This window comes from Pagrus major, chromosome 11, assembly GCF_040436345.1.
Source record: "Pagrus major chromosome 11, Pma_NU_1.0".
NCBI classification, from domain to species: Eukaryota; Metazoa; Chordata; class Actinopteri; order Spariformes; family Sparidae; genus Pagrus; species Pagrus major.
The window spans coordinates 24484940-24507936 of NC_133225.1; the positions used below are offsets into that span (position 1 = coordinate 24484940).

The 22997-nt window shown below is 38.9% G+C and overlaps 1 protein-coding gene across 1 annotated transcript; it reads left to right on the forward strand.

Moving 5' to 3' along the window:
• The first annotated feature begins 384 nt into the window (after positions 1 to 384).
• Positions 385 to 9618, forward strand: cist1 (colon, intestine and stomach enriched 1). Its single transcript, XM_073476614.1, has 4 exons — positions 385 to 481; positions 3566 to 3910; positions 4848 to 5011; positions 7988 to 9618. The coding sequence occupies exons 1-4, from the start codon at positions 421 to 423 to the stop codon at positions 8030 to 8032; spliced, it is 615 nt and encodes a 204-aa protein (XP_073332715.1). The 5' UTR covers positions 385 to 420; the 3' UTR covers positions 8033 to 9618.
• The last annotated feature ends 13379 nt before the right edge of the window (positions 9619 to 22997 follow it).

Genomic DNA, 22997 nt, shown 5'->3' on the forward strand with positions numbered 1-22997 from the left:
AGTTGATACAAAACTGATTGAACAGGGAACATAAAAAAGACAGCCGTGCAAGATATGAAGCTTACATGAAAGTAGTGCACAGTGAGTAAGACATCACACTGTGTGCAGCTGGAAAGAGCTTCAGTATCAGTTTGTAAAAGTTATAATAATAAGTCATTTTCAGTTAGAGCACTCTGACATGAATGTCACTTTAATGAGTTGAAGTTTGATTTTAAAACAAACCTGTGAGCCGCTGAATAAGAGCAGAGCCGTGTTCAAACACTGACTAACCAGCCTGAAGGATTTGATATGCACCAACCCACCGTTTAGAGCACTCCTCCTCAGGCACTCAACACATCCTGCTGTTAAGGATGTAGCGTGTGTGTGCGTGTGTGTGTTTGAATGTCGTCGATATGACCGCCAGCCTTTTCCTCTCTCAACATGCCTGCAGCGATGCACCTCACTGTACTCGTGTCCCTGTTTGTAGTCATAGTTTGTGAAGGTAAGTCAACATCTCTCATTTTACCTGTTAAACTTTTGTCAAATTTGCTTGAGAATTTGCCTGGATGTGATGTTGAAGTCTTACAGAGATGTAAATGTATGCAAATAGGAAACTTGCTACAGTGAGAGGGAAGCTCAGTTGCTTCATCCGAGGTAGTTCAGTGCAGGTTTCAGGTCGCAATATGCAAGGAAACGTTGTACTTTATAGAGAACAGTTAACTAAAACAGCAATGGTGAGTAATAACTGAGGCTGGAAAAAGTTGTACAACACACAGCCTTGTAGTAACACAGAAACCTCCATATTCAAGCAATATATTCATGTGTGTTGCTGGAAAAGACAAGTCAAATGTGTTTTTCTGTATTCTGCATGATAAATATTATTAAAGTGAAGTATGAAGGAAAGGTAAGGTAAATGGGAAGGTCGTGTCTGGGTGGAGACTAAAGCAAATATTGAATCAGTGAAAGTGATCCGGAGCCAAACCTACCGAGTCGTCTGCAGCTTATGCAAACACTTTTATGCACACACACGTACACAATGCCAGCTGACTGCCAGCTGTTTGTCTGCATCAACAGAGAGCACTGATCGTTTCCTCACACACTTTTTATTAGACTCTCCGCAGAGTCAACAACCTCATCTGAACCTCAAACTGATCTGTGCCTTGAGGACACGAAAATGAGCTTCATTACTAAACAAAACAACCTCACCTTAAGAACCCTTAGGAAGCTGCTATGGAGCTTTTAATCACATCAGCAGATGGAAATGTGGACGGTCTAATTCCCACGCTTCCCTGAGAACTTCAAGGATTTTTCACTCATGCTTAAAAGTTGAGATTAAAAGGTTGTTCTTGACCCTGAAACTGCTAAAACCATCCCACCTCGAGGTCCATTTAGTTTTATAAACCCTGAAGAAGCTGCTTAATTGATCATGTATAAGTAGCAACTGGCTCCTAGGTTAGACAGGTAGGGAGAGCAACTACTATGGAAAGCATCCAAGTTTGTTTATTTTCCCCCTCTCACTCCATATTTCTCCCCCGGTCATCCACATCCTCCCTGCAGTGGCTCCTCACTCTCCCATCTGATCTTGTTGCAACTTTAGAAACAGGTTAAAATCTTTTTTATTGAGCAATGGACAAAATATTTTAAGTGCCGTCTTTGAGGATTCTGTACCTGACCTTACTTTACCTCCAAAGCAGTGTTCAGTCTTGATGAATGATCCTCTGGGAAGTAGCAGTCGGTGATTATTTACCTTGGTGCGGTTGCAGGCTACAGGAACTCTGCTTACACACTTAAGTTGTTTAGTTTGGTGCTCGAAGCTGGAACTCCAGCTGTTGAAAACTGTTACACTTACTTATAGCAGAAAGATCCTCTAAAAAACAAACATTTAACCTCAACATAAATACAATAAAAACAGTTTTGTCTTCATATTCAGCTTTTTTGCTTCATGCTGAAGGCCGACTGCTTCTCAGCGATGTAAATATGCAACAGTGCCAGTGGTGGAAGTATGGAGTATTTCTGTCTTATGCTATCACACTTAACTCATCTGACACTTTTTTTTTTATGTATTAATGTTTTTTTTTGGCCTTTTCATGGCTTTGTTGATAGGACAGAATTGAGAGATAACAGGAACCAGGATGACAGAGAGGTGGGATGACATGCAGCAAAGAGCCACAGGTCGGACATAACCCTTTCTGTTAAACTGAAGGATGAGTTGTTCCTTTATGTGTCGAGAAAATCCCCTACTTTTGAAGTTAAATAAACTCTTTGAAAGCTCTTTATGGATTAGCCGGAAAATGCATCGTCACAAAGAGGAAAACTTACTGTGTGACCATCTTATAGAATATGATGCATTGCTGGAGATTGAACTACTCAACAGTACATGAAGTAGTTAAAATGAGCTCAGTCTTGAACTTCTAAAGCGTTTATGCAGCAATAATATTAACCAAAAACATCTGACGGGAGCATTTTACTACCAAACGAATACTTTTACTTTTGATACTTTCAGTACATTTTGATGAATATTCTTTTATACTTTTTCTTAAGCAAGACTTGAATAAAATAAGATAAGATGGAACTTAATCCCAAAGGAAATTCTTGTACCAGAGATGCTCAGAATAACAAAAATACAATAGACTATTAACAAAAAATTGTAAAAGGAGTAACATCAGTGCCAAATAGAATAATGATAAAATAACAATGAAAATACGATACATTTAGGTAAACTACAATAAGAACTACAATAGAAAAGGTAGTGTATACAATGAATGCTTAAATGGGTACTTTCACAGTGTGTTAGTAGTACTTTTACTTTTTAAAATGATCTTATTTGCACATATGTACTGTATATAAGTGAATTAAAAAGTTTGATCATTGTGCAGGAGAGGTTAGACGCCAACAATGGCTCATAAAGATACTTCCCCTAAAATCTCAATAGTCATGCTTAAAAGAAGAAGAAAATGGTGATAAAAACAAAGATTGTGCAATTCAAAGTTTCAAGACTAAGGAAGTTTAAGTAAAGCATCTGAATACTTCTTGCACCACCGCTCATGACTCCCAGTGTTGTATCTGTCTCACTTGCTTACTTGCATCAGATGGAGGGGGGATCAGGAGACAGCTAGTATTGAATGTGTGTATTGCTTGGCTGCGATGATGCCAATACAGAAGACAATACAGAAGACTAGATAGCTTATGGTAAAACATCATACAATATATCTTCATTTAATATAATATGAAAATGCTTGCAGACTCTGAATCAAGCTTTGTGGCTGATGTGGTTCCCTCTCTGGACCACCTGCTCCTCAGGGGAGAGATTGCCTTTGCCCTGTTTATACACTGTTAGTAAAATTGGGAAGTTTAGATTTGTGACTCGACTGAGAGGAAGAACTGGAGTGAGTCTAGCTGCAGTACTGTGTTTGTGCATGTTGTGTCATCAAGTGAGGTAACTCCTGTGCAGAGTGCTTTTAGTTTGAAATATTAGCAGTGTTATCTACGTTGAAGAAGCCAACAATCACTCTCTGCATCTAGCCAGGTGTGAATGAGGTGCATCGTCAGTTTTTTCATGCTGTTTGTTCCTCCACTTGCTCTGCAGCTGCACAGGTGTCAGAGAAGACCACAACAGCTACACAGACCACCAGTTTGGCTCCTACAACGAAAAATGATGTCAGTTTATCTGCTGGTGCAACCACCAACAACACGCCTCCGACATCAACACACCAGATTACCACTGAAGTCACCTCAGACAAAGCATCATCATCACCACCGCCCTCGACTTCCCCACAAACACCGAACCGGACGAACGTGACACATCCCAGCACTCCTCCACAAACGACCAACCAGACGTCCAACGCAACGGTTTCCCACGGAGCGACAGCCCCAGCCAGATCAGAATCACCAAACATCACCACAAACACCACTGCAAACACAACCAGCCTAGGTCAGAGTACTGTTCAAGCGGGTGTTGGCGTGTTCCTTTAATCTGAATGAGAGTACAATGATTTAATGTTAAGTTTCTACACCGCTAAAATCCTGAAACATCCTCACAGATAAAGGATCCCTTTGTGGTTGCTGGATTTTAGGTCAGTTACAGTCACGTGGACTCAAATAACGGGCCGCAAATTACCTTAAAGCTGCATAGATCAAGATTTTTGGTCGCTGGAGGTTAGAAGATCTTCAAAAAAGATCTTCCTAAAAGGCTGTCTTTTCTATGTACCTTCTTAAGAGTAAATAATGTAATTTTCTGGACTCATCACGCATGTAGGTTCACAGCTATGCAGCAAGAAAAACATCCTTTCAGTAAAGGTGGAAGACAGCAGTTAACCTTTGATCCTGTAACTGTAAGAAATTGTAAAACTGTGAAAACAATATTTGAAGATTAATTCAATGATTGTGAATACAAATCAGTAAAAAAATTAGCTACTACATAGTTAGAACCAATTATAGACTCAAATTAGTCAGGCTACATCATCTCTCAGGCAAAGAACAACAAAGTATTGTCAATAAAGCCAAACATTAAATCTCTATATGTAAGATAGGAATTGAAATAATTGAAATTGAAGGTTTTCATTTAAATAAATGTCTGTTGAGTCACTGTTTACCACCATTTATTTACAACCACCCATCAGTGGTTGGTCCTCCAGAGAGGGTAAGCGGAGCTCACACAACAGACTTGCTCTTGAGTGTTTTACTAGACTGTGCTTGAGTTAAAAGAAAAGATTGATGACCACAGAAGACGGAACTTCAAAAACATGTGCAAATCAAAAGACTTTATCCAAGCAACACTGTTCAAGTCTCTGGGAAGTGAAGATCTGTTCTGTAGTTTCTCCAGTTTACTGAGTAGTTAAGAAGTTAAGTTTTTTTTGTCTCACCCTCAGGCCCTTCACATGAGTGGGGAAAAGGTGACTTGGCAGCAAACCCCGGCCTCGTGGCCGTTGTTTGCATCTTCTGTATCGTCGTCGCCCTCGTGCTGGTGGTTATCACCGTGAAATGTGTCAGGTCACCGAGGTCCAACTTTGAGAGGCTTGAAGACCTGCCGCTGGTGAGTTAGAAAGAAAAGGACCGGATGTTTTAACAGATTTGAATCTGATTTTATTCTTTCTCATTCAAATGTGATCACATCTTTACCAAATTTGATGCATTACCTTTTTGGATGAGAGTGAAAAAGGTTATTAATTTGGTTCCAGCCATGCTAGCTTGGTTAGCTTACGGCTGCAGACTCGTTTGGTTTCCAAAATTCCAAATTCTTGTAGACGTGACACAAACTTATAACACTTATAACAAATATAAATAAGGCATGCACATATGAACTCCAAGAAGAGATCGCAGGTAACAGATAAGTTAAATGTAATTACCCAAGGAGCTCACAGTAATGACATGACAAGTCACTCTGCTGTGTGTGCCTGATATTTCCACCAGCAGGGGGCAACACTTACTGGCGAACAGATTATTATTATAAGATGTGACATTTTCTTCCTTTCCTCTCAGCAGTGAGTGCAGTGGTTTGCTGCTCTTTTTTTTTTTACACAAACAGGAAGCCTGACTGAATCGTCAGATGAGAAAAAGTCTCAGTTCCAGAAACAGTAACAGTGTGTGGTGAGCGTTTAATGGCTAATGCTTATCATTTCCATCAGTGTGTCAGCTGGTATTCACACACACTCAACAGCCAGGACTCTTTACATGTCAATTCAGGTGAAATTGTAACCAAGCATCAGGTCTCCACCATGAAATTTATCTCCAGCAACACTATATAAAGTATCTATTGTTACCAGCTATCTGTAAATCTTTATTGCCACATTACCGTAGCCGCTGTAAAGAGCGTTCACGACGCTGTGTTGGATTAGGACAGAGTGTACTGCATTTGAACATACACAGCAGCATGTACACACTGCAAGGCCAACAACATATGGGTCCAAACTCAAAAACAGCTGATTTAGCAAACTGGGCAGGTGATGATTAGCAGATAACTTCCAGGTTTAAAAAGTGACAGGTCTTTTAGTCATTTGGTGAAAATCTTTTTCCTGCATGCAGAGTTTGTTCCAATCAAAACCAAACATCATCACACTGTACTCCATTAATGTTCACTAAAATAACATTAGAATCAACTTAAACACCAGATTTCTGGTTGTGACAAGCAGCTTCTGACAGCTGGTTGGTTGTCAATCTACAGTGGCCCTGTGGTGCAAAAACACAACATGTCAAATATGTATATATATATTAAACCATATATTTGTTATTTTCATTTTTGGATTTTTTTGGCTGTATTAATGCATAGTGCACACATTTTGGCGAAGGTGTTTGTTATTTTTTTGTCTTTTAAATTTCAACCTCAGCTCATATAATATGTCTATAATACACTGTGTATATTACGGACAGACAGCTAAAACTGTCCTGCATTTTATGGACCATAAAAAACCCATTAAAACTATTGGAAAAAAAAAAAAAATTTAATTCTTGAAAATGAATGAATATGTGGTCGTTATAATCAGGACGGATGTTGGTTGAAAAATGTAACCCGGTGAAAGTTGAAAATATGAATATGAACTGATCAGGCATAACATTATGGTTCCCCTTGTGCAGCCTAAACAGCTCTGACCTGTCAAGACATGGACTTAAGACCTCTGAGGGTGTCCTGTGGTGTCTGGCACCAGGGCGTTTTATAGTGAATCCTCTGGGTCCTGTATGTTGGGGGGTGGGGCCTCCATGGATCAGACCTGCTCCAGCACGTCTTACAGATGCTCGATCAGATTGGGATCTGGGGAATTTGGAGGCCCGACCAACACGTTGGACCCTTTATTGTGTTCCTCGAGCTGTTCCTGAGCAGTGTTTGCGGTGTGTCAGGGCACATTGTCCTGCTGGGGGGCCACTGCCATCGAGTAGTGCTGTTGTGATGAGGGGGTGTACTTGGTCCACAACAGTGTTTGGATGGGTGGTGCGTGTCAAGTGGCATTCACATGAATGCCAGCACCCAAGCTTTCCCAGCAGAACATCGCATTGTGATGAGATGATCAATGTTATTCACGTCACCTGTCAGTGGTTTTAATGTTGTGGTTTTAATCGGTGTATAGTATTTCTATGGCAGTTTTTGACATGGAACGTTTTTTGTACTAAATGTGGTCTGAGTAACATTTGCTGTACATTTAGCAAAACATAAAATGCGCCTTTGATCAGAATTCAAGTCATTTCGGAGTTCTTGGAAAAATAAAAGTTTGGTCAGCAATAGTATTCCACACCCACGGCTCAGTCATTTACGCTTCTGTCTAGACACTATTTCTGTCGAGGTTAGGAAACGGGGGAAGCACCCAGCAGGAGTTCAGGGGTTTATTGTAGCTGTGAACATGCAACGAAAGCTCGCAGGCAGGCAGGCAGGCAGGCAGGCAGGCAGGCAGGCAGGTAAAGGCGGCTTGAAAAGAAATACATTTGACTACAGAGAGACTACAAACGTTAGGTTTTTCTCAGACTGGAGGAAAGTCAGATTTGTTTCTTAGATCATATCTTACTGAGCTTTCTGAAGCTCAGTGATGGAGGACGCTGTTGATGTGAGCAGGAGCTGAAGGGAGGCACCGAGGACCGAGGAAGACTTTGTGACACTTAGAAGATCATTTCCTATTTCAGCTTTGCAACATCACTGTGATATAATGACAGCATATTGAAAATAATGTCTTTTTTTAGAATAAAAATATCTTTTTTTTTTTCAATCTCTTCTTCCATCATTTCAAACTTAGCTTAAAATTTTAACTACTGCATTGCAGAGAGGTTACAGAGCAGAAACTATATCAGGAAACAGGAAATGATGCTGACCTTGAATGAAGAAAAAAAATAGTTTAATGTAAAGCAGCCCACAGCTCTGCAGACTCACTGAACCTTAGCGCTGAATAGCTTTTGAGTTTAGCTCTGCAGGTTTGTAACACCAGTCATCCAATACAGATGTTTTACACCACACTGGTTGCAGTCTATTATGAATATGTTCTGTTTCTTTTAACCCTTTGCTGTCTCGTTTTTTTTTACTTTTCTCCAGGGCAAAGTGAACGAGGAGTCTCCATTCGCCCAGTACTCCAAGTGACAGAGGAGACTTCATCAGACACTGAAGTCAAGGAGTCCAGTATGCTGTACCTATCTGATGTTTCTGGACAGAAAAATCACAGAAATGCTGTCCAGATTAGCAATGGCAAGAAAAAGAAAAGTTTTACATTATTCTCTCAGGCTCTTATTTCTTTAAATAGCACTTTTGTCAATGACACTGGAGTATTTCTGCCTCAGCTCATGTGGCTACTTTTATTTCGGCAGATTTAGTCTCTGAAGTTTAATCAACGGTTGCACTTAACTCTTTCTTCTCTTTTTGAAAAGAGAATCAGCCTAAAAAGTACAAATGTAAATGTAATGTTTCCTTGTCAGCACTTACAATTGCACTCTTACATGTAATAAGTGACAACTGATCGCATTTTGAGTTTCCATCATGATTTTGGGGATTTGTGTTTTCAGCAGTGCACAGTAAGATGTATTCCTGTGTTATCTACATGTACAAATGCTTGTTTGGGGCAAATAGTGTGCACAAGTATGTGTGAAATATAATTTATGTTATTTATTGTCATATATGATGTATAATAATGTCCTTCCTGGCCTGTAGTCCTTCAAGCAGTTTTCAGATTTCAGATGTAAACTCATTCCTTGAGTTAAATTTGTCTAATCTGTGAACAAAAAAATATTGGCAGGCTTATTCTCCCCTTATTGGACGCCATCTATCTTAAAGACCACATTAACATGGCTGACATTTTGCCCTGACGTCATGCTCAGGGTGGGAAACTCAGATAATGGAAAATGTTATGCTGCTCCAGGTTAGAAGTCCTATTTGCTAAAGGAAGGGATCAGACAAATTGCAATTGCACATAGTAACTGAAAAAATAGTGGATAGTGAAAATCTGGAGGGACACTGAGCCATACTTTAACGTGGAACAACATATCTGATAACCCAACAGCTAATGTTAGCATTCTATCACTTCCTAGCAATCATTACCATTACAGTGTTACACTATACATTAGGAAAGGCACAAATTAACTCTATCAACACACATCTAGGATATATTTATTTGAGCCTGGAAGTGAAACACACTGAATGTAATCAAACGTTAATGTTAGCTAGGAAGTGGTAGAATGCTAATGTTAGCTAACGGGTTGGCAAATATGTTGTTTTACCTTGAAATATGAACAATGTCCCTTTGAATTTTCACTCTCCATCATCTTTTCAGTTGCAGATCAATGACATAATAATGATATGCGAGTTTCCCTACCTTTAAATGAATGACGTCAGAGGAAAATGCTCAAAAAGCTCAAAGTTTTCACTCTGAACATCTCTTCACATACAATGTCAACACATGCAGTCCTCACCTGAATCTGTGCGCCCAAGCTGCTCTTGTTCATTTATTTTAATTTCCTTAACTTTCAACCTACAGTACAGCTCTCTGCAGTGATGACTGAGACGTCACACAGCCTTCTTCAAATCAAGAATAAAGTATTGGAACTACTTCCATACGATTTTAACAAAGTAATCTTTGCTGCAGTGCAACATGTTGACGCTCGGGGACTGCTTGCTGTAAATCCATGTTTTTAAATTGTTCTGTTTTCAATTAAATAAAATCAATGTTCCCAAAACTTTTTAATTTTGTTTATTTTGCTTTTCTACATCGATTGTTGCTGGACTGGTTAATGTTATGTAAACGAGACCCCCCCTCTCCCAAAGCCTGCTGTCTATTGTCTTGTCACCTACACTTTAACATGTCAAGTTTCCCCTGATAAATGACTCAGACATCTGAGATAACCATGTTGTCTGCAAGGTTTGATGTTGATCATTACCCAAAAAAGGTCAGAGCTATAAGATGACAGTGCTACTGCGGTCATACTATCTGTGTGTGACATTGCTACTGGGGCAACTTTCCAGTGATAACGTAAAACCCATCTGTGTAACATCAGTGTGAGTGTGAGGGAACAATTTCTTCGGAGTCAGTCTGTCTCTGTTTGAGTAAGAAAAGCAGAAGTGGGACGTCGCTATCGTGGATTGTTGCAAAGTATATTTTCAAATTAGACATGAAGGCAGATTTTGGGTGAAAACCAAATTTTGTTTCATTTCCTTGTAATGCAACAGGAAGAGCAATCATCTGTGAAATAAAGATGGAAATATAACTTTTTTGCATCACAGATGGTTTTCACATAAGAACAGAAGACCTGGAATGGTTTTTTATTCTGTTTTCTAACTTTTCTTCTTTTTTTTTTTGAACCTCCTTCTATTTGTAATGTGCATGAAATCACTACTTAGCCTGTTTATGCTTCATGAACAACTGTTCTACTGTGTTGTAACCTATTGGCAATGAAATAAAAAGTGATGTTCCTGGCAGTGCACAGTGGAAAATCAAATATAATTTAATAAAATGAATCCCTTTCATTATGAATAAATTAAGCTGCCAACAAGTAAATAGTTGTCAAGCTCTCGCCTTTATTCTTCTCATCAGCTCCTGTGTTATGGGGCTATGTGTAAAAAATGTATAATGTATAATACATAGTCTATCTTGTAAAAACTGTACATAGATAAATGGTTACATTTATTCAGTTTAGTCTTGCTAAATAAATAATATTAAACATTAAAGGTGCAATAGAATTGGCCACCTGTCAAATTCATCCTTAAAACAAATAGTGGTGCAGCATATCATCAGAGTAACCGCTAACTGCTGCTTACTGTAGCTGCTATCAGCTAGTTAACTCAATTAGCTGTGCAGCTAACCGTCTGGACTGGGAGTACGGAGCACCGGGAAAAAGGGGGCTAGTTGGTTAGCACCATGGACTGTAAAAATAGCAGACAGAGCCCCCATGATGTTACCAATCGCTGTCTGAAGAGCCAGAATGACGCTCAAAGTTGGTGGTAATCGCCATCTTGTCAGGACCTAACTGCGATAAAGGGCAAAGAGGTGGAGCGTGGGTGGAGCTGAAGCGAGTTTAGTTAGTTAGACAAGCCCACCTAGCTGGAGGCTAGCTAGCTAAGGCTCACAAGAAATCTGTGAAAAGATTAGCAAATCCCCCCTTACCATTTCGTTACTCGCATGAGTTTAACTACAGGTTTATTTGCCCCAGACACTTTTCAGCCTCTGAGGTTACCGATCAACATTTCATTAATTAATCAAGTTTTTTTTTGAAAATAACATTAAAATTATCAACAGAATGTGAAGAAATATCAGTTATGACATTATGATGTCAGTGTATTGTGTTGCAGAGATATCTACTGAGGTTAGCATGCTAACCAGCTAGCCCAAGCCTGTCCTGGCCCAAAGCTCCTGTGCTAGTCCAGACTGTTAGCTGCAAGGCTAACTGAGCTAATGGCAGCTACAGTTAGCGGCAGTTAGTGGTTACGCTATTGAAATGCTGTCCCCTATTTGCTTTTAGTATGAATTTGACTTGCTAAAATGTTGCTTACACATTTATACATCAGTCATGTATACTGTGTAATTATTATAAAGGGTCATTCTGCATAATGTGACCTTTACTTTTTAAACTCTGAGCACATTTAGCTTATAATACATCTGTACCTAAGCGGGATACATTTTAAAAGCAGGACTTTTACTTGTAATGGAGTATTTTCATATTTCAGGTCTAGATAGATGGAGAAAAGGGTGTCACTGAGGTCATGAGTAGCAAACAGAAGGTCATGACAGATGAGTAACAGTGAACAATTTACAATAAAGTCAACAGTTACGAGTAACTTCAGATAAGCCTGTGTGACCTAAATAAAGGATAGATAAGCAAACAAACAAACAGAAGTAGGCGTGTGAGAGAGCCTGTCCTCTGCGGAGCTCGTGGTGACTGTAGTGAAGTTGTTTACGTCCCACAGCCACACTTCCTGTCACGTGGTCCGGTGGTCGACGTCACGGTGACGGCTGGCCGTGCAGCGCTGCATGTTTCAGAGTTTGAAGTCTAACCAAGTAACTAACCTGCAGCAATAAAAATGGACCACAGTGATAAGTGCAGCAGTATTACCTGACCGACTCAACAGGTTCAGCGGCTTTTTCCTGCAAGAAAAACACGAGAACTCCACGAGAGAAGACGGCTGCGGTGAGTGAAAATGAGTTTTAAGGCGACAATAACTTTACTTCAAGACTGTGATACCGTGGCAGATGCGCTCTGATGTCAGCTGATGTCTTTAATATCCACGTGTTTCTCATAAAAAGGTTACGAAAAGTTTTTGGCTGACAGTTTGCTCCTGGAAAATGAAATCATTGATTTTCCAAAGGGAGTCTTGTACTTTCCTTATAGAACACACACATGGACATACAGCGTCTCTGTGAGACTCACCAGAGACTTTAGAGTGATATGATCTTTATTCATAAATATCCAACCCCTGTAGTGTCCTCATTGGATTTAATGGTGATTTTGTGTCGCTTTTTCTTTCATAATTCTCGGATTCTCCTGTAAAAACACGAGACATTTCTATGGAAGTTTGTCATAGTATTCATCTGTCACTGTTCCCACTCCCACACAGACTTGCCTTCATATATTTGTTTAATATCCTCTGTAGTGTTTATCATAAGATCAGTACAGCACATGTCCAGTAATATCATTAGTGGTAGTTTCCAGTCACAGTTGTGTTGTATTGTGTGTGTGTGTGTGTGTGTGTGTGTGTGTGTGTGTGTGTGTGTGTGTGTGTGTGTGTGTGTGTGTGTACACTGAGTTGCTGGAATCATACTGCTTTGTGATGAGCAAACCAACATGGAATGTATTTCCCCAAAATATTTATGCGTTCCCTCCTCCTGTCTTTATCTCTTTCCTTCCTCCATATCTGCTTCCTTCATTCTGGCCCCTATAAGCCACACACACACACACACACACACACACACACACACACACACACACACACACACACACACACACACACACACACACACACAGTGGCTTAATCCTTTTCTTTTTTTGTTCAGCTAAAACTTATCTCAGTAAATCTATCCCAATTTATGTCTTTCTTTTGTTTATTTTAATTCCCTCACACACAATTTTTCTGATGGGAAGGGAAAGAAAGAAAAATAAAGTTTTTGTTTTTCTTTCCTGTGATTGGCCCTCTTTCAGTTATGTATTTTCTTATTTTAATCTAACCATTGCACATAGTTGGTTTTTGCTGTAACTGTTGTTTAGTCTGGAAGGGTCGAAATAGCGATACACGTCGACTCTGATTATTTGAAGATAAGATAAGTTTTTTATCTAGTTGCTGATAAAATTCTAAGAGTTTTTATTATATTTTCTATTCAAATTGTTATTTTATTCTTCAAATATTCTCTTTATTATTGTCTCTATATTTGAGACTGACTCTTGTGCTGCTGCTTATTTCCCTCTGTACTGCTGTGTTACCTGCAAATTTCTCCCAAGGGGGATCAATAAAGGAACATCTTATTTTATCTTATCTTAAATAAATTACACTTCTAATAAAATACACTACTTTGGCTCTGATGGAAACCAAAGTTATCAAATTAATGTAGTGGAGTAAAAGTACAATATCTGCCTCCAAAATGTGGTGGAGTGACAATATGAAGTAGCAGAAAATGGAAATACTCAAGTAAAATAGAAGTACCCCAACATTGTAATTAATACTAGTACTTGAGTAAAAATACATAGTTAAATTCCATCACTGGTTTTGATACACCAGTATCAGCTGTGTTTCTTCACTCTCTTCTCCGACAGCGAGTGGACACTTGCACCGCTGTAGCGCCAACACAGTCCAGCCTCCTCCAGGAGTAAATTCATTCACACAGAACACAAACCTTGTTTTACACCCTCAGCGTTGTGTCAGTTATTTTCATTGTGGTTGGAACACAGTATTGAATATCAATATTTTCCAAGGTATTGTGTTAAAGTAAGAAATCCCCGTGAAACTAAAAATCACAGGTTAGACTTGTATTTTGCTTTATCAAAAAAACATTTATGAAAGGATTTTAAATGTTCGCAAAGCAGTGTGCTTCGGTATTCTTTGGGTCTTTGGTCTGTTTTTCGGTTTCCTAAAATGTACCTCGGATCCAAAGAACTCCTGTTTGTTTATCTCTGCAATTGTGAAGCAGCAATCCGTAGCCAATCTGGCATTTTATTTTATTTTTAGAAGTTTCAGTATCCTGTCAGCGCTGGTCCATTGCTTCTGTTAAGTGCCTTGCTCAAAAGTGTTGAATGAAGCAAGCAGTCATCATTCAGTTAATGCAATCTCTATGTGGATTAATATCAGCAACACTACAAAAAAGAGGAAGAAAACGTTTGATTTCAATGTCACTTTTAAAATACAGCTGTTAATTTTTTGCTGTTACAATTTTTTTCTTTTTATCTCAGAATATTGTTGCATGTAGCTCTCATCTAAATGAATGAGAATTGAGAACTAAAAAAAAAATATTTAGACATTTTTTCCGAATCTCTCACCTCTTCTCAAAATGTCAGCCAAACTCTGGGTCATATATCAATATTATAACGTTATTGAGATTATAACATCTTTGATTTTGGATCATTATATTGTGATAAGGTATAAGTTGTCTTTTCCTGGGTTTAAAGGCATTACAGTAAAGTGATTTTCTAAACTTACCAGACTGTTCCACTTGCTCTTATACTGTATTTTACTCACTTGTATCCACATTTCCGATGTTTATTTATCAAAAATCTCCTTTTGTCAATATCTGGTGAATTTACCAATATTGTTGCAGTATTGATATTGAGCTATTTGGTGAAAAATATTGTGACTGTATGCCAGTCTGAGCATTTATGAAGCGCTTATGAGGAGAGATCAAAGTATTGAGATATATATTGTGTATTGCGACAGTATTTAAAGACCATATCTCTGAGCCCTTAGAAGAAGTCAGGGATTGTTAAGTGATCCTTGACGTCAGTAGTGAGATAAATTGATAAAGACTACAGTTTCACTTTTCACACCTACAGAACCGTCACATAATTCTGCACAGAGCTTCTCACAGTCATGGTCGGACCTGTTTCTCTGCCGTGGGAAACTATGGTAATCCTTCAGTGTCATCACTTTAACACTAAACACAGAAAAGCAGACATCCTCACTGTGTCCATCAGATGGCGTTCTGCTCCAGCACTGATCCTCCACCTCCTCCTCCTCCTCCTCCTCCTCCTGCTGCTCTTATCATCATCACCATCTGAAGCTGTTTGATCTGCAAATATTTGCAGAGCCAGTGCCTAAATCTGCTTTTGTCTGTCTGCATGACTCACTGGTGATTTGACAGAAAAAAAGCATTTGTCTTGTCACTTCCTCTGAAATCACTGGTGAGAAGAAGAAAGGGGCTTTTATTGACAGGTGACTGGAATTCAGACCCTTTTCTTCAGTTTTCAAGTTAGTCACAGCAGCGGTCCTTTTTTCTGTTTAGTGTAATTACTGCTTTTGAATGCTGGTTGAGACTTTATGCTGTCGAGTTGTTTTCTCATTTCTGTTGTGTTTAAGAAAATGCAGAGCTGCTGGTTTGAAACTCGAGAACAGTAGGAAGAGCAGAGAAGAAGAGATTATTCTGCAGCAGAGAAAAACTGAATAGAAAAACATTGATAGAGCAGAAACACGTCTATATGTTGATTGATTGTGACTGTGACTCGCTCCTGTCCATCAGTGAGGGCATTGTGTAATAGTACGTCATTGTTTGAGCTGGAAAACCAACATGTGAGTTTAGCTAAGCTCCCTCCTGTTTAACAACAAAGTGAAATATAGAGATATTCATATTTATATATCTCCATAATTATGTAAATTTGTCTGAATTTTACTGCTTTTTGCATTTCTGGTTAGGTGTTACGCTTCATTTTGTCGTCTCAGTGTTTGTGCTGGTGCAACGAGAGCAGAGTTTGATCTAATCTAATCTGAAGGTAAAAACAACTTTTTGTGGTTTAAAGGGGATTTATGAAGCATACCAGACTAGGGACAACAGATGCAAATTAGCTGCTATCTAACTCTGGTGCAGTTACTTTAATTGTGTGCTGTCCCTTGTTTTATTGTAAACAATAAAGATTAAAAAAAAGATAATGAAATTGTTGGCCAGGAGCAGCCACTTTCTGTCTCATCATGTTCTATAAGATTATCAAATGTTTGTAGCATCGCTGTCACATCTAAACTTCAACTTTTGTTGTTGTCAGACAAACAGAGTGTTTTCAGTTTAGTGACGATGCATTTTGCAGCTAATCCAGGAGGTTTTAACAAGTTTATTTATCTTAAAAAGTAGGAGAATTTACTCAACCCATAAAGAAACACCTATACAGAATCGCCAACTTTGGAGATATACATGGGTTTTCACTGGACAGGAAGGGGATTCAAAATTGTAATCTGTAAAGTAAGCAGCATCTAAAACTGTCAGACAAATGTAGAGGAGTAAAAACTATAATACTAATATACAGTACTATACAGTATAGGGGTTGACTGTTTTTTTCAAGGCTGATACCGATTAGTAGTAATCCAGGAGACTGATATACATTTACAGGAAAAATTTTAATCTTAGTCCCAAAGTCGAGAAAAACCAGTGACGGAATGTAGCTAACTACAGTTTACTCAAGTACTGTACTTATGTACAATTGTGAGGTACTTTGCTTCAGTATTACCATCTTCTGCTACTAAATACTTCCACTCCACTTCATTTATTTGATAACTTTAGCTAGCAGATTCAGATTATTCAGTGCTGATCGCTATTACTCGTCCCATCAGACATTGTTGTGGACACTGATGATGCCTTCCATTGTGAGATGGAATGTCCAAGACTGTATTTCCGACTGGAGACAGGAGGAGTCGGCTCCTAACGTGTACTCTCAAAGACTTCTGTTGAGCGCAGGTCAACTGAATAAAAGTGAAAATTACTATTACGATGTTGATAACGTGTCATCACTTCGCGCGTTCACCCGGGTCTTGTGTTTAGATCAAAGCTGAGCCGAGCCGAGGTGATAAAAACCCGGGTCTACTGCAGAGTCAATTGACCTGGGTGTAAATGCAGAGTTTACACATTCCCATAGCACTCAAAAGCCCAATCCCAGCAGGTTTAAGTGGGATTTTTGGACCAGTGGAAAAAAAGGTATTAGTTACTGGGTGGGTTGGGGGTGTGAATCATATTTCCCCTCAGTGGGTATCTCTTTTGTACTGAAGCTCTTGAACGTTGCACGGACTCTTATCAGCTTAAGTTTTAACACTCCTATCTACATCACCGCGGCGGCATCACAAGACACCTCGGGTGTTCACTTTATGATGGTGGAGCTTGAGACAAGGACACTGCTGCTGAGAGTTAATCATTACAAACTCTGCTGTGCCAGCTCAGCTCACAAAACACACACTTTTTATTGCTGCATGAGATGTTATGTACCAAAGTGTTTTCATTTTCGCTGTTAAATTCACTGTCACTGCTCTGAAATGTGAAATATTTGTCAGCGAACACAGAAATGCTTTTGAACTTTTAATTAGTTGAACAGAATCCAGACTTTTATCCCACAAACCGCTTTAATAGACAATAAACTATTTATTTGTCTTTCAGCTGAGCTCTGTTTGCATGTTTTTTCATGAAGACGTAAATGGTTGACCTTCCTAATGCACCTGCCTGGAATGAAGCACTAATTAAGAGACTCATTAGTATCTGAGAGCTTGCCAGTTAGCTCCTTAAATAGACCTTTTTCTCGCAGCAGATGTTATAAGTTGTCATTGCAGACAAAGAACACATGTGACTAATAACGTTAATGATGGCTGCTCGGTGGAACAACCAAACTCTTCGTCTTTGAAGCTAGATGTCAGCTCACGACAAAGAAAAGGCAGGCTGTCATTACTCTGAGGAGTGAAACACTGTCTGACAAAGAAGCTGACCAAAATTTCAAATATGTGGCTGACGCTGTCAGAAAGGCCTCTTGAAACTGGGAAGAGCTGTAATGAAAGAGTACTGGAGCGTATCAGAGGGTTGCCAGACTGAGCTGCTTTTTTGTCAGAGGCAAAAGAAATGAAGAATACATCTACACAGCGAGTAGACTTCATATTCTGTAGTTACAACTAGACCTCTGTCTTTAAATCTTATATTTCAATAAGAAGCCTTTTTCCCTGCAGGCATTTTGACTTGTAAAAGTCCCATTAATCTTTGCCAGTGATAGACATTTTTCATGACTCACAGTTGGAATATGTCTGTGCCGTGGATTGGCGTGAATCATCAGGCCAAAAGATTAAAAACTATGTAAGAAAATGTCTGGTCCTCTGACAAAAAGTTGACGGTGCAAGCCAAAAACTTTTGGGGGAGAATATAACTATGACTCATGAGTTTGATTTTGGCAAGAAACATCCAATCAAAGAGCTCACAGATCTGTTCCGTGCAGAAGCTCAAGATGGCAGCTTAGATAAATTTACTTTTGGATTCTTGGTAAATTTTGAAATTATGCACAGTGCTTGGTTCCCAAATTGAACAAAGAAGCGTTTTAAGCCTCTGACTTGTTTCTCCTCCAGAGCAATGGTGACTGAGACTCATGGGTATTGTATTATTTAGACCCGTCTGCCAGGCCACACTGACAGAACATGACATCTCAGAAACAAAACGGAAATAATTCAAACTTGTGGCCACAATATAAACTGATAGGATCATAACATACATCAACATTCTCGGAAGGTGCTGTGTTTCCGTGTTATGTAACATTGAAGATATCTTTAAAGACCATTTGGAAATGGGAAAAACATTTGCAGAGCCAGCTTCTCACAACTCTGTAGTAGGTAAAGCAGGTGTTACAGTAACAATGGCTTTGTTCTATAGCTTGTTTGCATATGATGTCGAGTCATTCAGTTGCTATGATGCAAACAGCAGATGGAGAGCAGGAAGTATTTTATGATACATAGTGATATATGTACAGATACACAAGATTCCTTGGTGATATATAGGAAGCCTTATTACAAAACTTCCCAAACCTTCGTCTGCCATCCGGCACTGGATAATGAGTGAGATTCCATTGTGGCCATTTGTAATAGTCATGGTCAACCATTGTAAATACCCCAATATCCCTGTACCCCTGTAACTGAACAACAATACGTAGCAACAAGAGCTCATCTTCCTCCATGTCGTCCATTCTGCTTTTGTCGCAGTGAGTCATGACTCACATGATGTGCCGGGTGGTTTGGTACACAGAACATCTTGAAAGGCACAGCTAGAAACTGTTGGGAAAAGGGCAGGCACTTTAAAAAAACACTTGGCAGGTGAATGGACGACCCATCTTGGCATTTGTCTCTCCTGCTGCTAGTGTTGCAACCTGTATGCTTTTATTTGCTTTGTTTTTTCCTCCTTTTGCTGTTTTTATGGTTTTGATGTTTTATTTGATATTGTTTAAGTGCCTTGTGACCGTGCTATATTAAATAAACTTTACTTACTTGCTTACTTACTATCTGTCTATCACCAGAGTGATTGAGTAGGGAGAGTCGTGACGACAGAAGTTCAAAATGCCGATCATCACGTGATTCACGGAGACTTCTGATAGTTCCAGGAAGTTCTGAGCGGGCACTTTATATGCCTGAATACAGAGAGACAGAAGTCTGACGTTTGGCAGTTTGTAGTTAATACATGATTTATTGATTGATTGATTTACAGTCCTGGGCTGCTAGTATTTGCAGCTATCTTCTAGAAACTATTAAGAGGCTCCACGATCTGCCATTGCTTCAAAAGAATGTTCCATCGGAGTAAACGGAGATGACTTGACTCTCTCTACTCAACTTCACCAACTGTGACGGGCTGACTTCAACCAATCAGGTTAGCAGTAGGGGAGTGCTACCACCAGCGGAGCCAACTAAATCAAACTCTTACCAAAAGCGAGTAGAGTTGAGAGAAGAGTGACAACATGTTTGGCATCATGAAAAGCCTTCAGTGCTGTTCGTTGCTCTGTCAATGAATAAAACTTTCCAGCTCTGATGTAACTGATGCGAGCAGCATAAATGTTGATCTCTGAGTCGTGACCGTGAAACTGAAGCAGCTAAATGGAATTCAGCAATCATAAATTCTATTAATGTTCTTTTTCCTACTCTGACTTTTCAAAATGTCCTCTGGGAAAATGGTTTATAGAAACTGTTTTATCATCCTTTCAGACACAGTAGGGTAGACCATAATTACTTTTTTTGATTCAGTTAAGCTCCAAAGAAAAAAGCAAATATTTTCAAATGTGCCTTTTGTGGTAATGTTAAGAAATACTTTGAAAATACCTTGATCTGCACCTGCACATTCTTGGTTGTTTCCTCTGCTCATGGCCTGAATTTACATTGCATTTCATTGACATCTATCAACAAGAATCTGAGATATTGTTCTTACTCAAACAGAAAACATAAGTGAACATAAATTCTTTGGCAGAGGTAAAAATGTGCTGTTAGAGCCAATAAACAGGCAGATTGTGTGTTTTCTCTTGTTAAATATACATCATTTGTGCAAATTTACTGTTGTGGTCTGGATGCATTGTGTTTTCTGGACTTTCCCGTCACTTTCATTTGTATGATTGTACACGTAAACCTCACATCCCTTTTACATTTCAAATATGAGAAGCCTTGAGCGTGCCGGCTGGGATCTGCCTCCAGTTTGTGAACAGCAGGTCTTGTTTACTGTTGGGGTTGGTGAGCGGCACAGGCTGTCATTTACGCATGTTTTTCTGCAAGAAGCCGCAGGAAAGTGATGAGCAGCAGAGATATGTATAGTATACTAGTATAGTATAGACATTATACTGACTGCCAGTGGTGCAAGAAAACAGTGCAAATGAAAAAGTAGAAGAAAATTCACTGAATGCAAAAAAGAAACATCATAAGCAGCCAAGGTGAAGGCACCTGAAGGTAGGCAGGGACTAAAATATGGCAACAGCTCAGTAGAAGATATCTGAAACCAAAGGGCAGAAACGTTAAACTCTGAAGGCTTAAGACTAAAACTTTGCATTTGCAGTTAGCAGCAGATGTCGAGCAGAGCGTGAATGATCAGACAATTAATCAAGCAGTCAACAGAAAATGTACGGGCAGCTACTTTGATAATCAATTATTGTTTTCGTCTTTTTTTAAAGCCCAAGTTCCAAACATTTGGAGATTGAAGATTTTATTAATATATATGTGTTACAAATGACAGTAAACTGAATATCTATGACTCTAGGATTAAAGGACATACAATGCATTTTTACTAATTTTATTTTATAGAAAAAAGTAAAATTATAATTGACTCAATCAACTTTATTTTCAACTTCTCTTAGTTTTGCTTGACTGCTTGACAGCATTTATCCTGTTATGTTATCTTCCTGAGTCTCCTGCTTTTGCTCTGTCAAAACTGTTTTTAAAGGTGCGCTATAAATAAGGACTTTTATTATTGTTATTATTTTATTTATGCTTTTAGAGATCACTGAGGGTTCACCCTCATTAACGATGACATTGAAATAAAGCAAAAACAGGAAAAAGCAATAACAAGGGAAAAAACTCACAAAGCAAAAGCAGTTCCACAATGGGTTCGTAAAAAAAGCCAAAGCCGTAACAATGTTGGATATTTTGATTAAAAACAAATTAAAATAATGTAAATGTAAAATAATGTAAAAATAACATTCAGTGATAAAACCCTTAAAACGTTGCAGTTATGCCAGATAATTACATAGATAAGAGAAAATAATTGGAAGTCAAATAAAAATAGCCCAAATGAATGAAATGTTAAGAAACCAGTGATTATCAATTCTTTCTTTGAGGGAAGACGACCAAACCTTATCATATAAAATACAATGATGTGTAGCCTAAACATCACCTGTAATAAATCTCAAAGCAGAGTGAAGGACAGAGTCGAGAAGTTCAAGAGAAGAAGAGGATGTGTACGTGCAAGTGACATCAACAAGACTGATATGAAAACTGAGTCAACAACTAATCGAGAAAATAATCAACAGATTAATTGACAGTGAGATTGATAATGATCATTAGTTACAGCTCTAATGTTGAGGAATGAGGACAGCATAGGGTATGATTAGTCGTCAGTAGGCTACATTAAAATCAATCACAAACTGGAAAGCGGCACAGAGAGCAGAAGTGTTAATCTGAAGATGGTTTGGGATGCTGAGCATGAATAAAACATTTGTTGTGAAAGTTTCCATGTTTTGTTTTATCGTGTTAATAGAAAAATAAACCTCAGCAGTGGATTGAACCGACTAATGTGGCCTAAAGGGGGTTTAATAATCCATGACTTTCATCGACTTCTGGTGACTAACAACAGGAATTACTGCTGATAAGACTGACTCATCACGCACAGATCCGTGTTTCAGCTGCTCTCATCGTGTCCCCTCCAGCTGCTGTGGGCTGTAATTGACAGAAATAAAGTCAGATTTGGACGGCAGAGTAGAAAATCTTGTGAGAGCTGTGATACAACACAAATATCTGGTGACGTTTTCATCCGTCAACACAACAGACGCATGAAAGGTGAGGAGGAGAAGGTGATTTAGAAAAGTTCTGTTTACACATCAAGAGTACCTCTGTGACTCTGATGTAGCAGGGATGTCATCAGGGTTGTCTCGACTCGGGCTTGAGACTACAGAAACTGAAAATGTGGAGTTCAAGAGAAGTTGGTATTTTGGATGCAGGGCCATCTAATGCAAGCACATTGAGTTGCATTATGGGAAGTGTAGGATTCAGTGTTTTTTTAAGCTTGACAGTAAGAACTAAAAGACAGGATATCGTCATTTCTGCTGCTTTGATTGGGACTTGATTTTCATACTGTACATTAGAATTCAATGCTCAGAGAGTACACGGTATGATAACCGTCATTTAACGTTTTTGTACCACAGCTTACCTTAATGCTAGTTTTGACTGGACATCAACTGTGCTGACAAGGAATAAAATCCCTGTGGAGAAATAAGGGATAATTTATTTGTTTATTGGCCTAAAATTAGTCAAAATGTAATATATTGAGTCTAAAAAATACTGGAATAGCCTCAAATATTCACCAAAGTGGAGTGTAAAGTCTCGCCATGTTCCTCAGCTACAGGCCTGAATGTATTATGAACCACTTTGTGCTGATATCAAGTTAGATGCCCTG

Coding starts and splice junctions, on each gene's coding strand:
- cist1 (XM_073476614.1), top strand. CDS start 421: ATGCCTGCAGCGATGCACCTCACTGTACTCGTGTCCCTGTTTGTAGTC. Junction 482..3,565: donor TGTAGTCATAGTTTGTGAAG/GTAAGTCAACAT, acceptor CTTGCTCTGCAG/CTGCACAGGTGTCAGAGAAG. Junction 3,911..4,847: donor TGCAAACACAACCAGCCTAG/GTCAGAGTACTG, acceptor TCTCACCCTCAG/GCCCTTCACATGAGTGGGGA.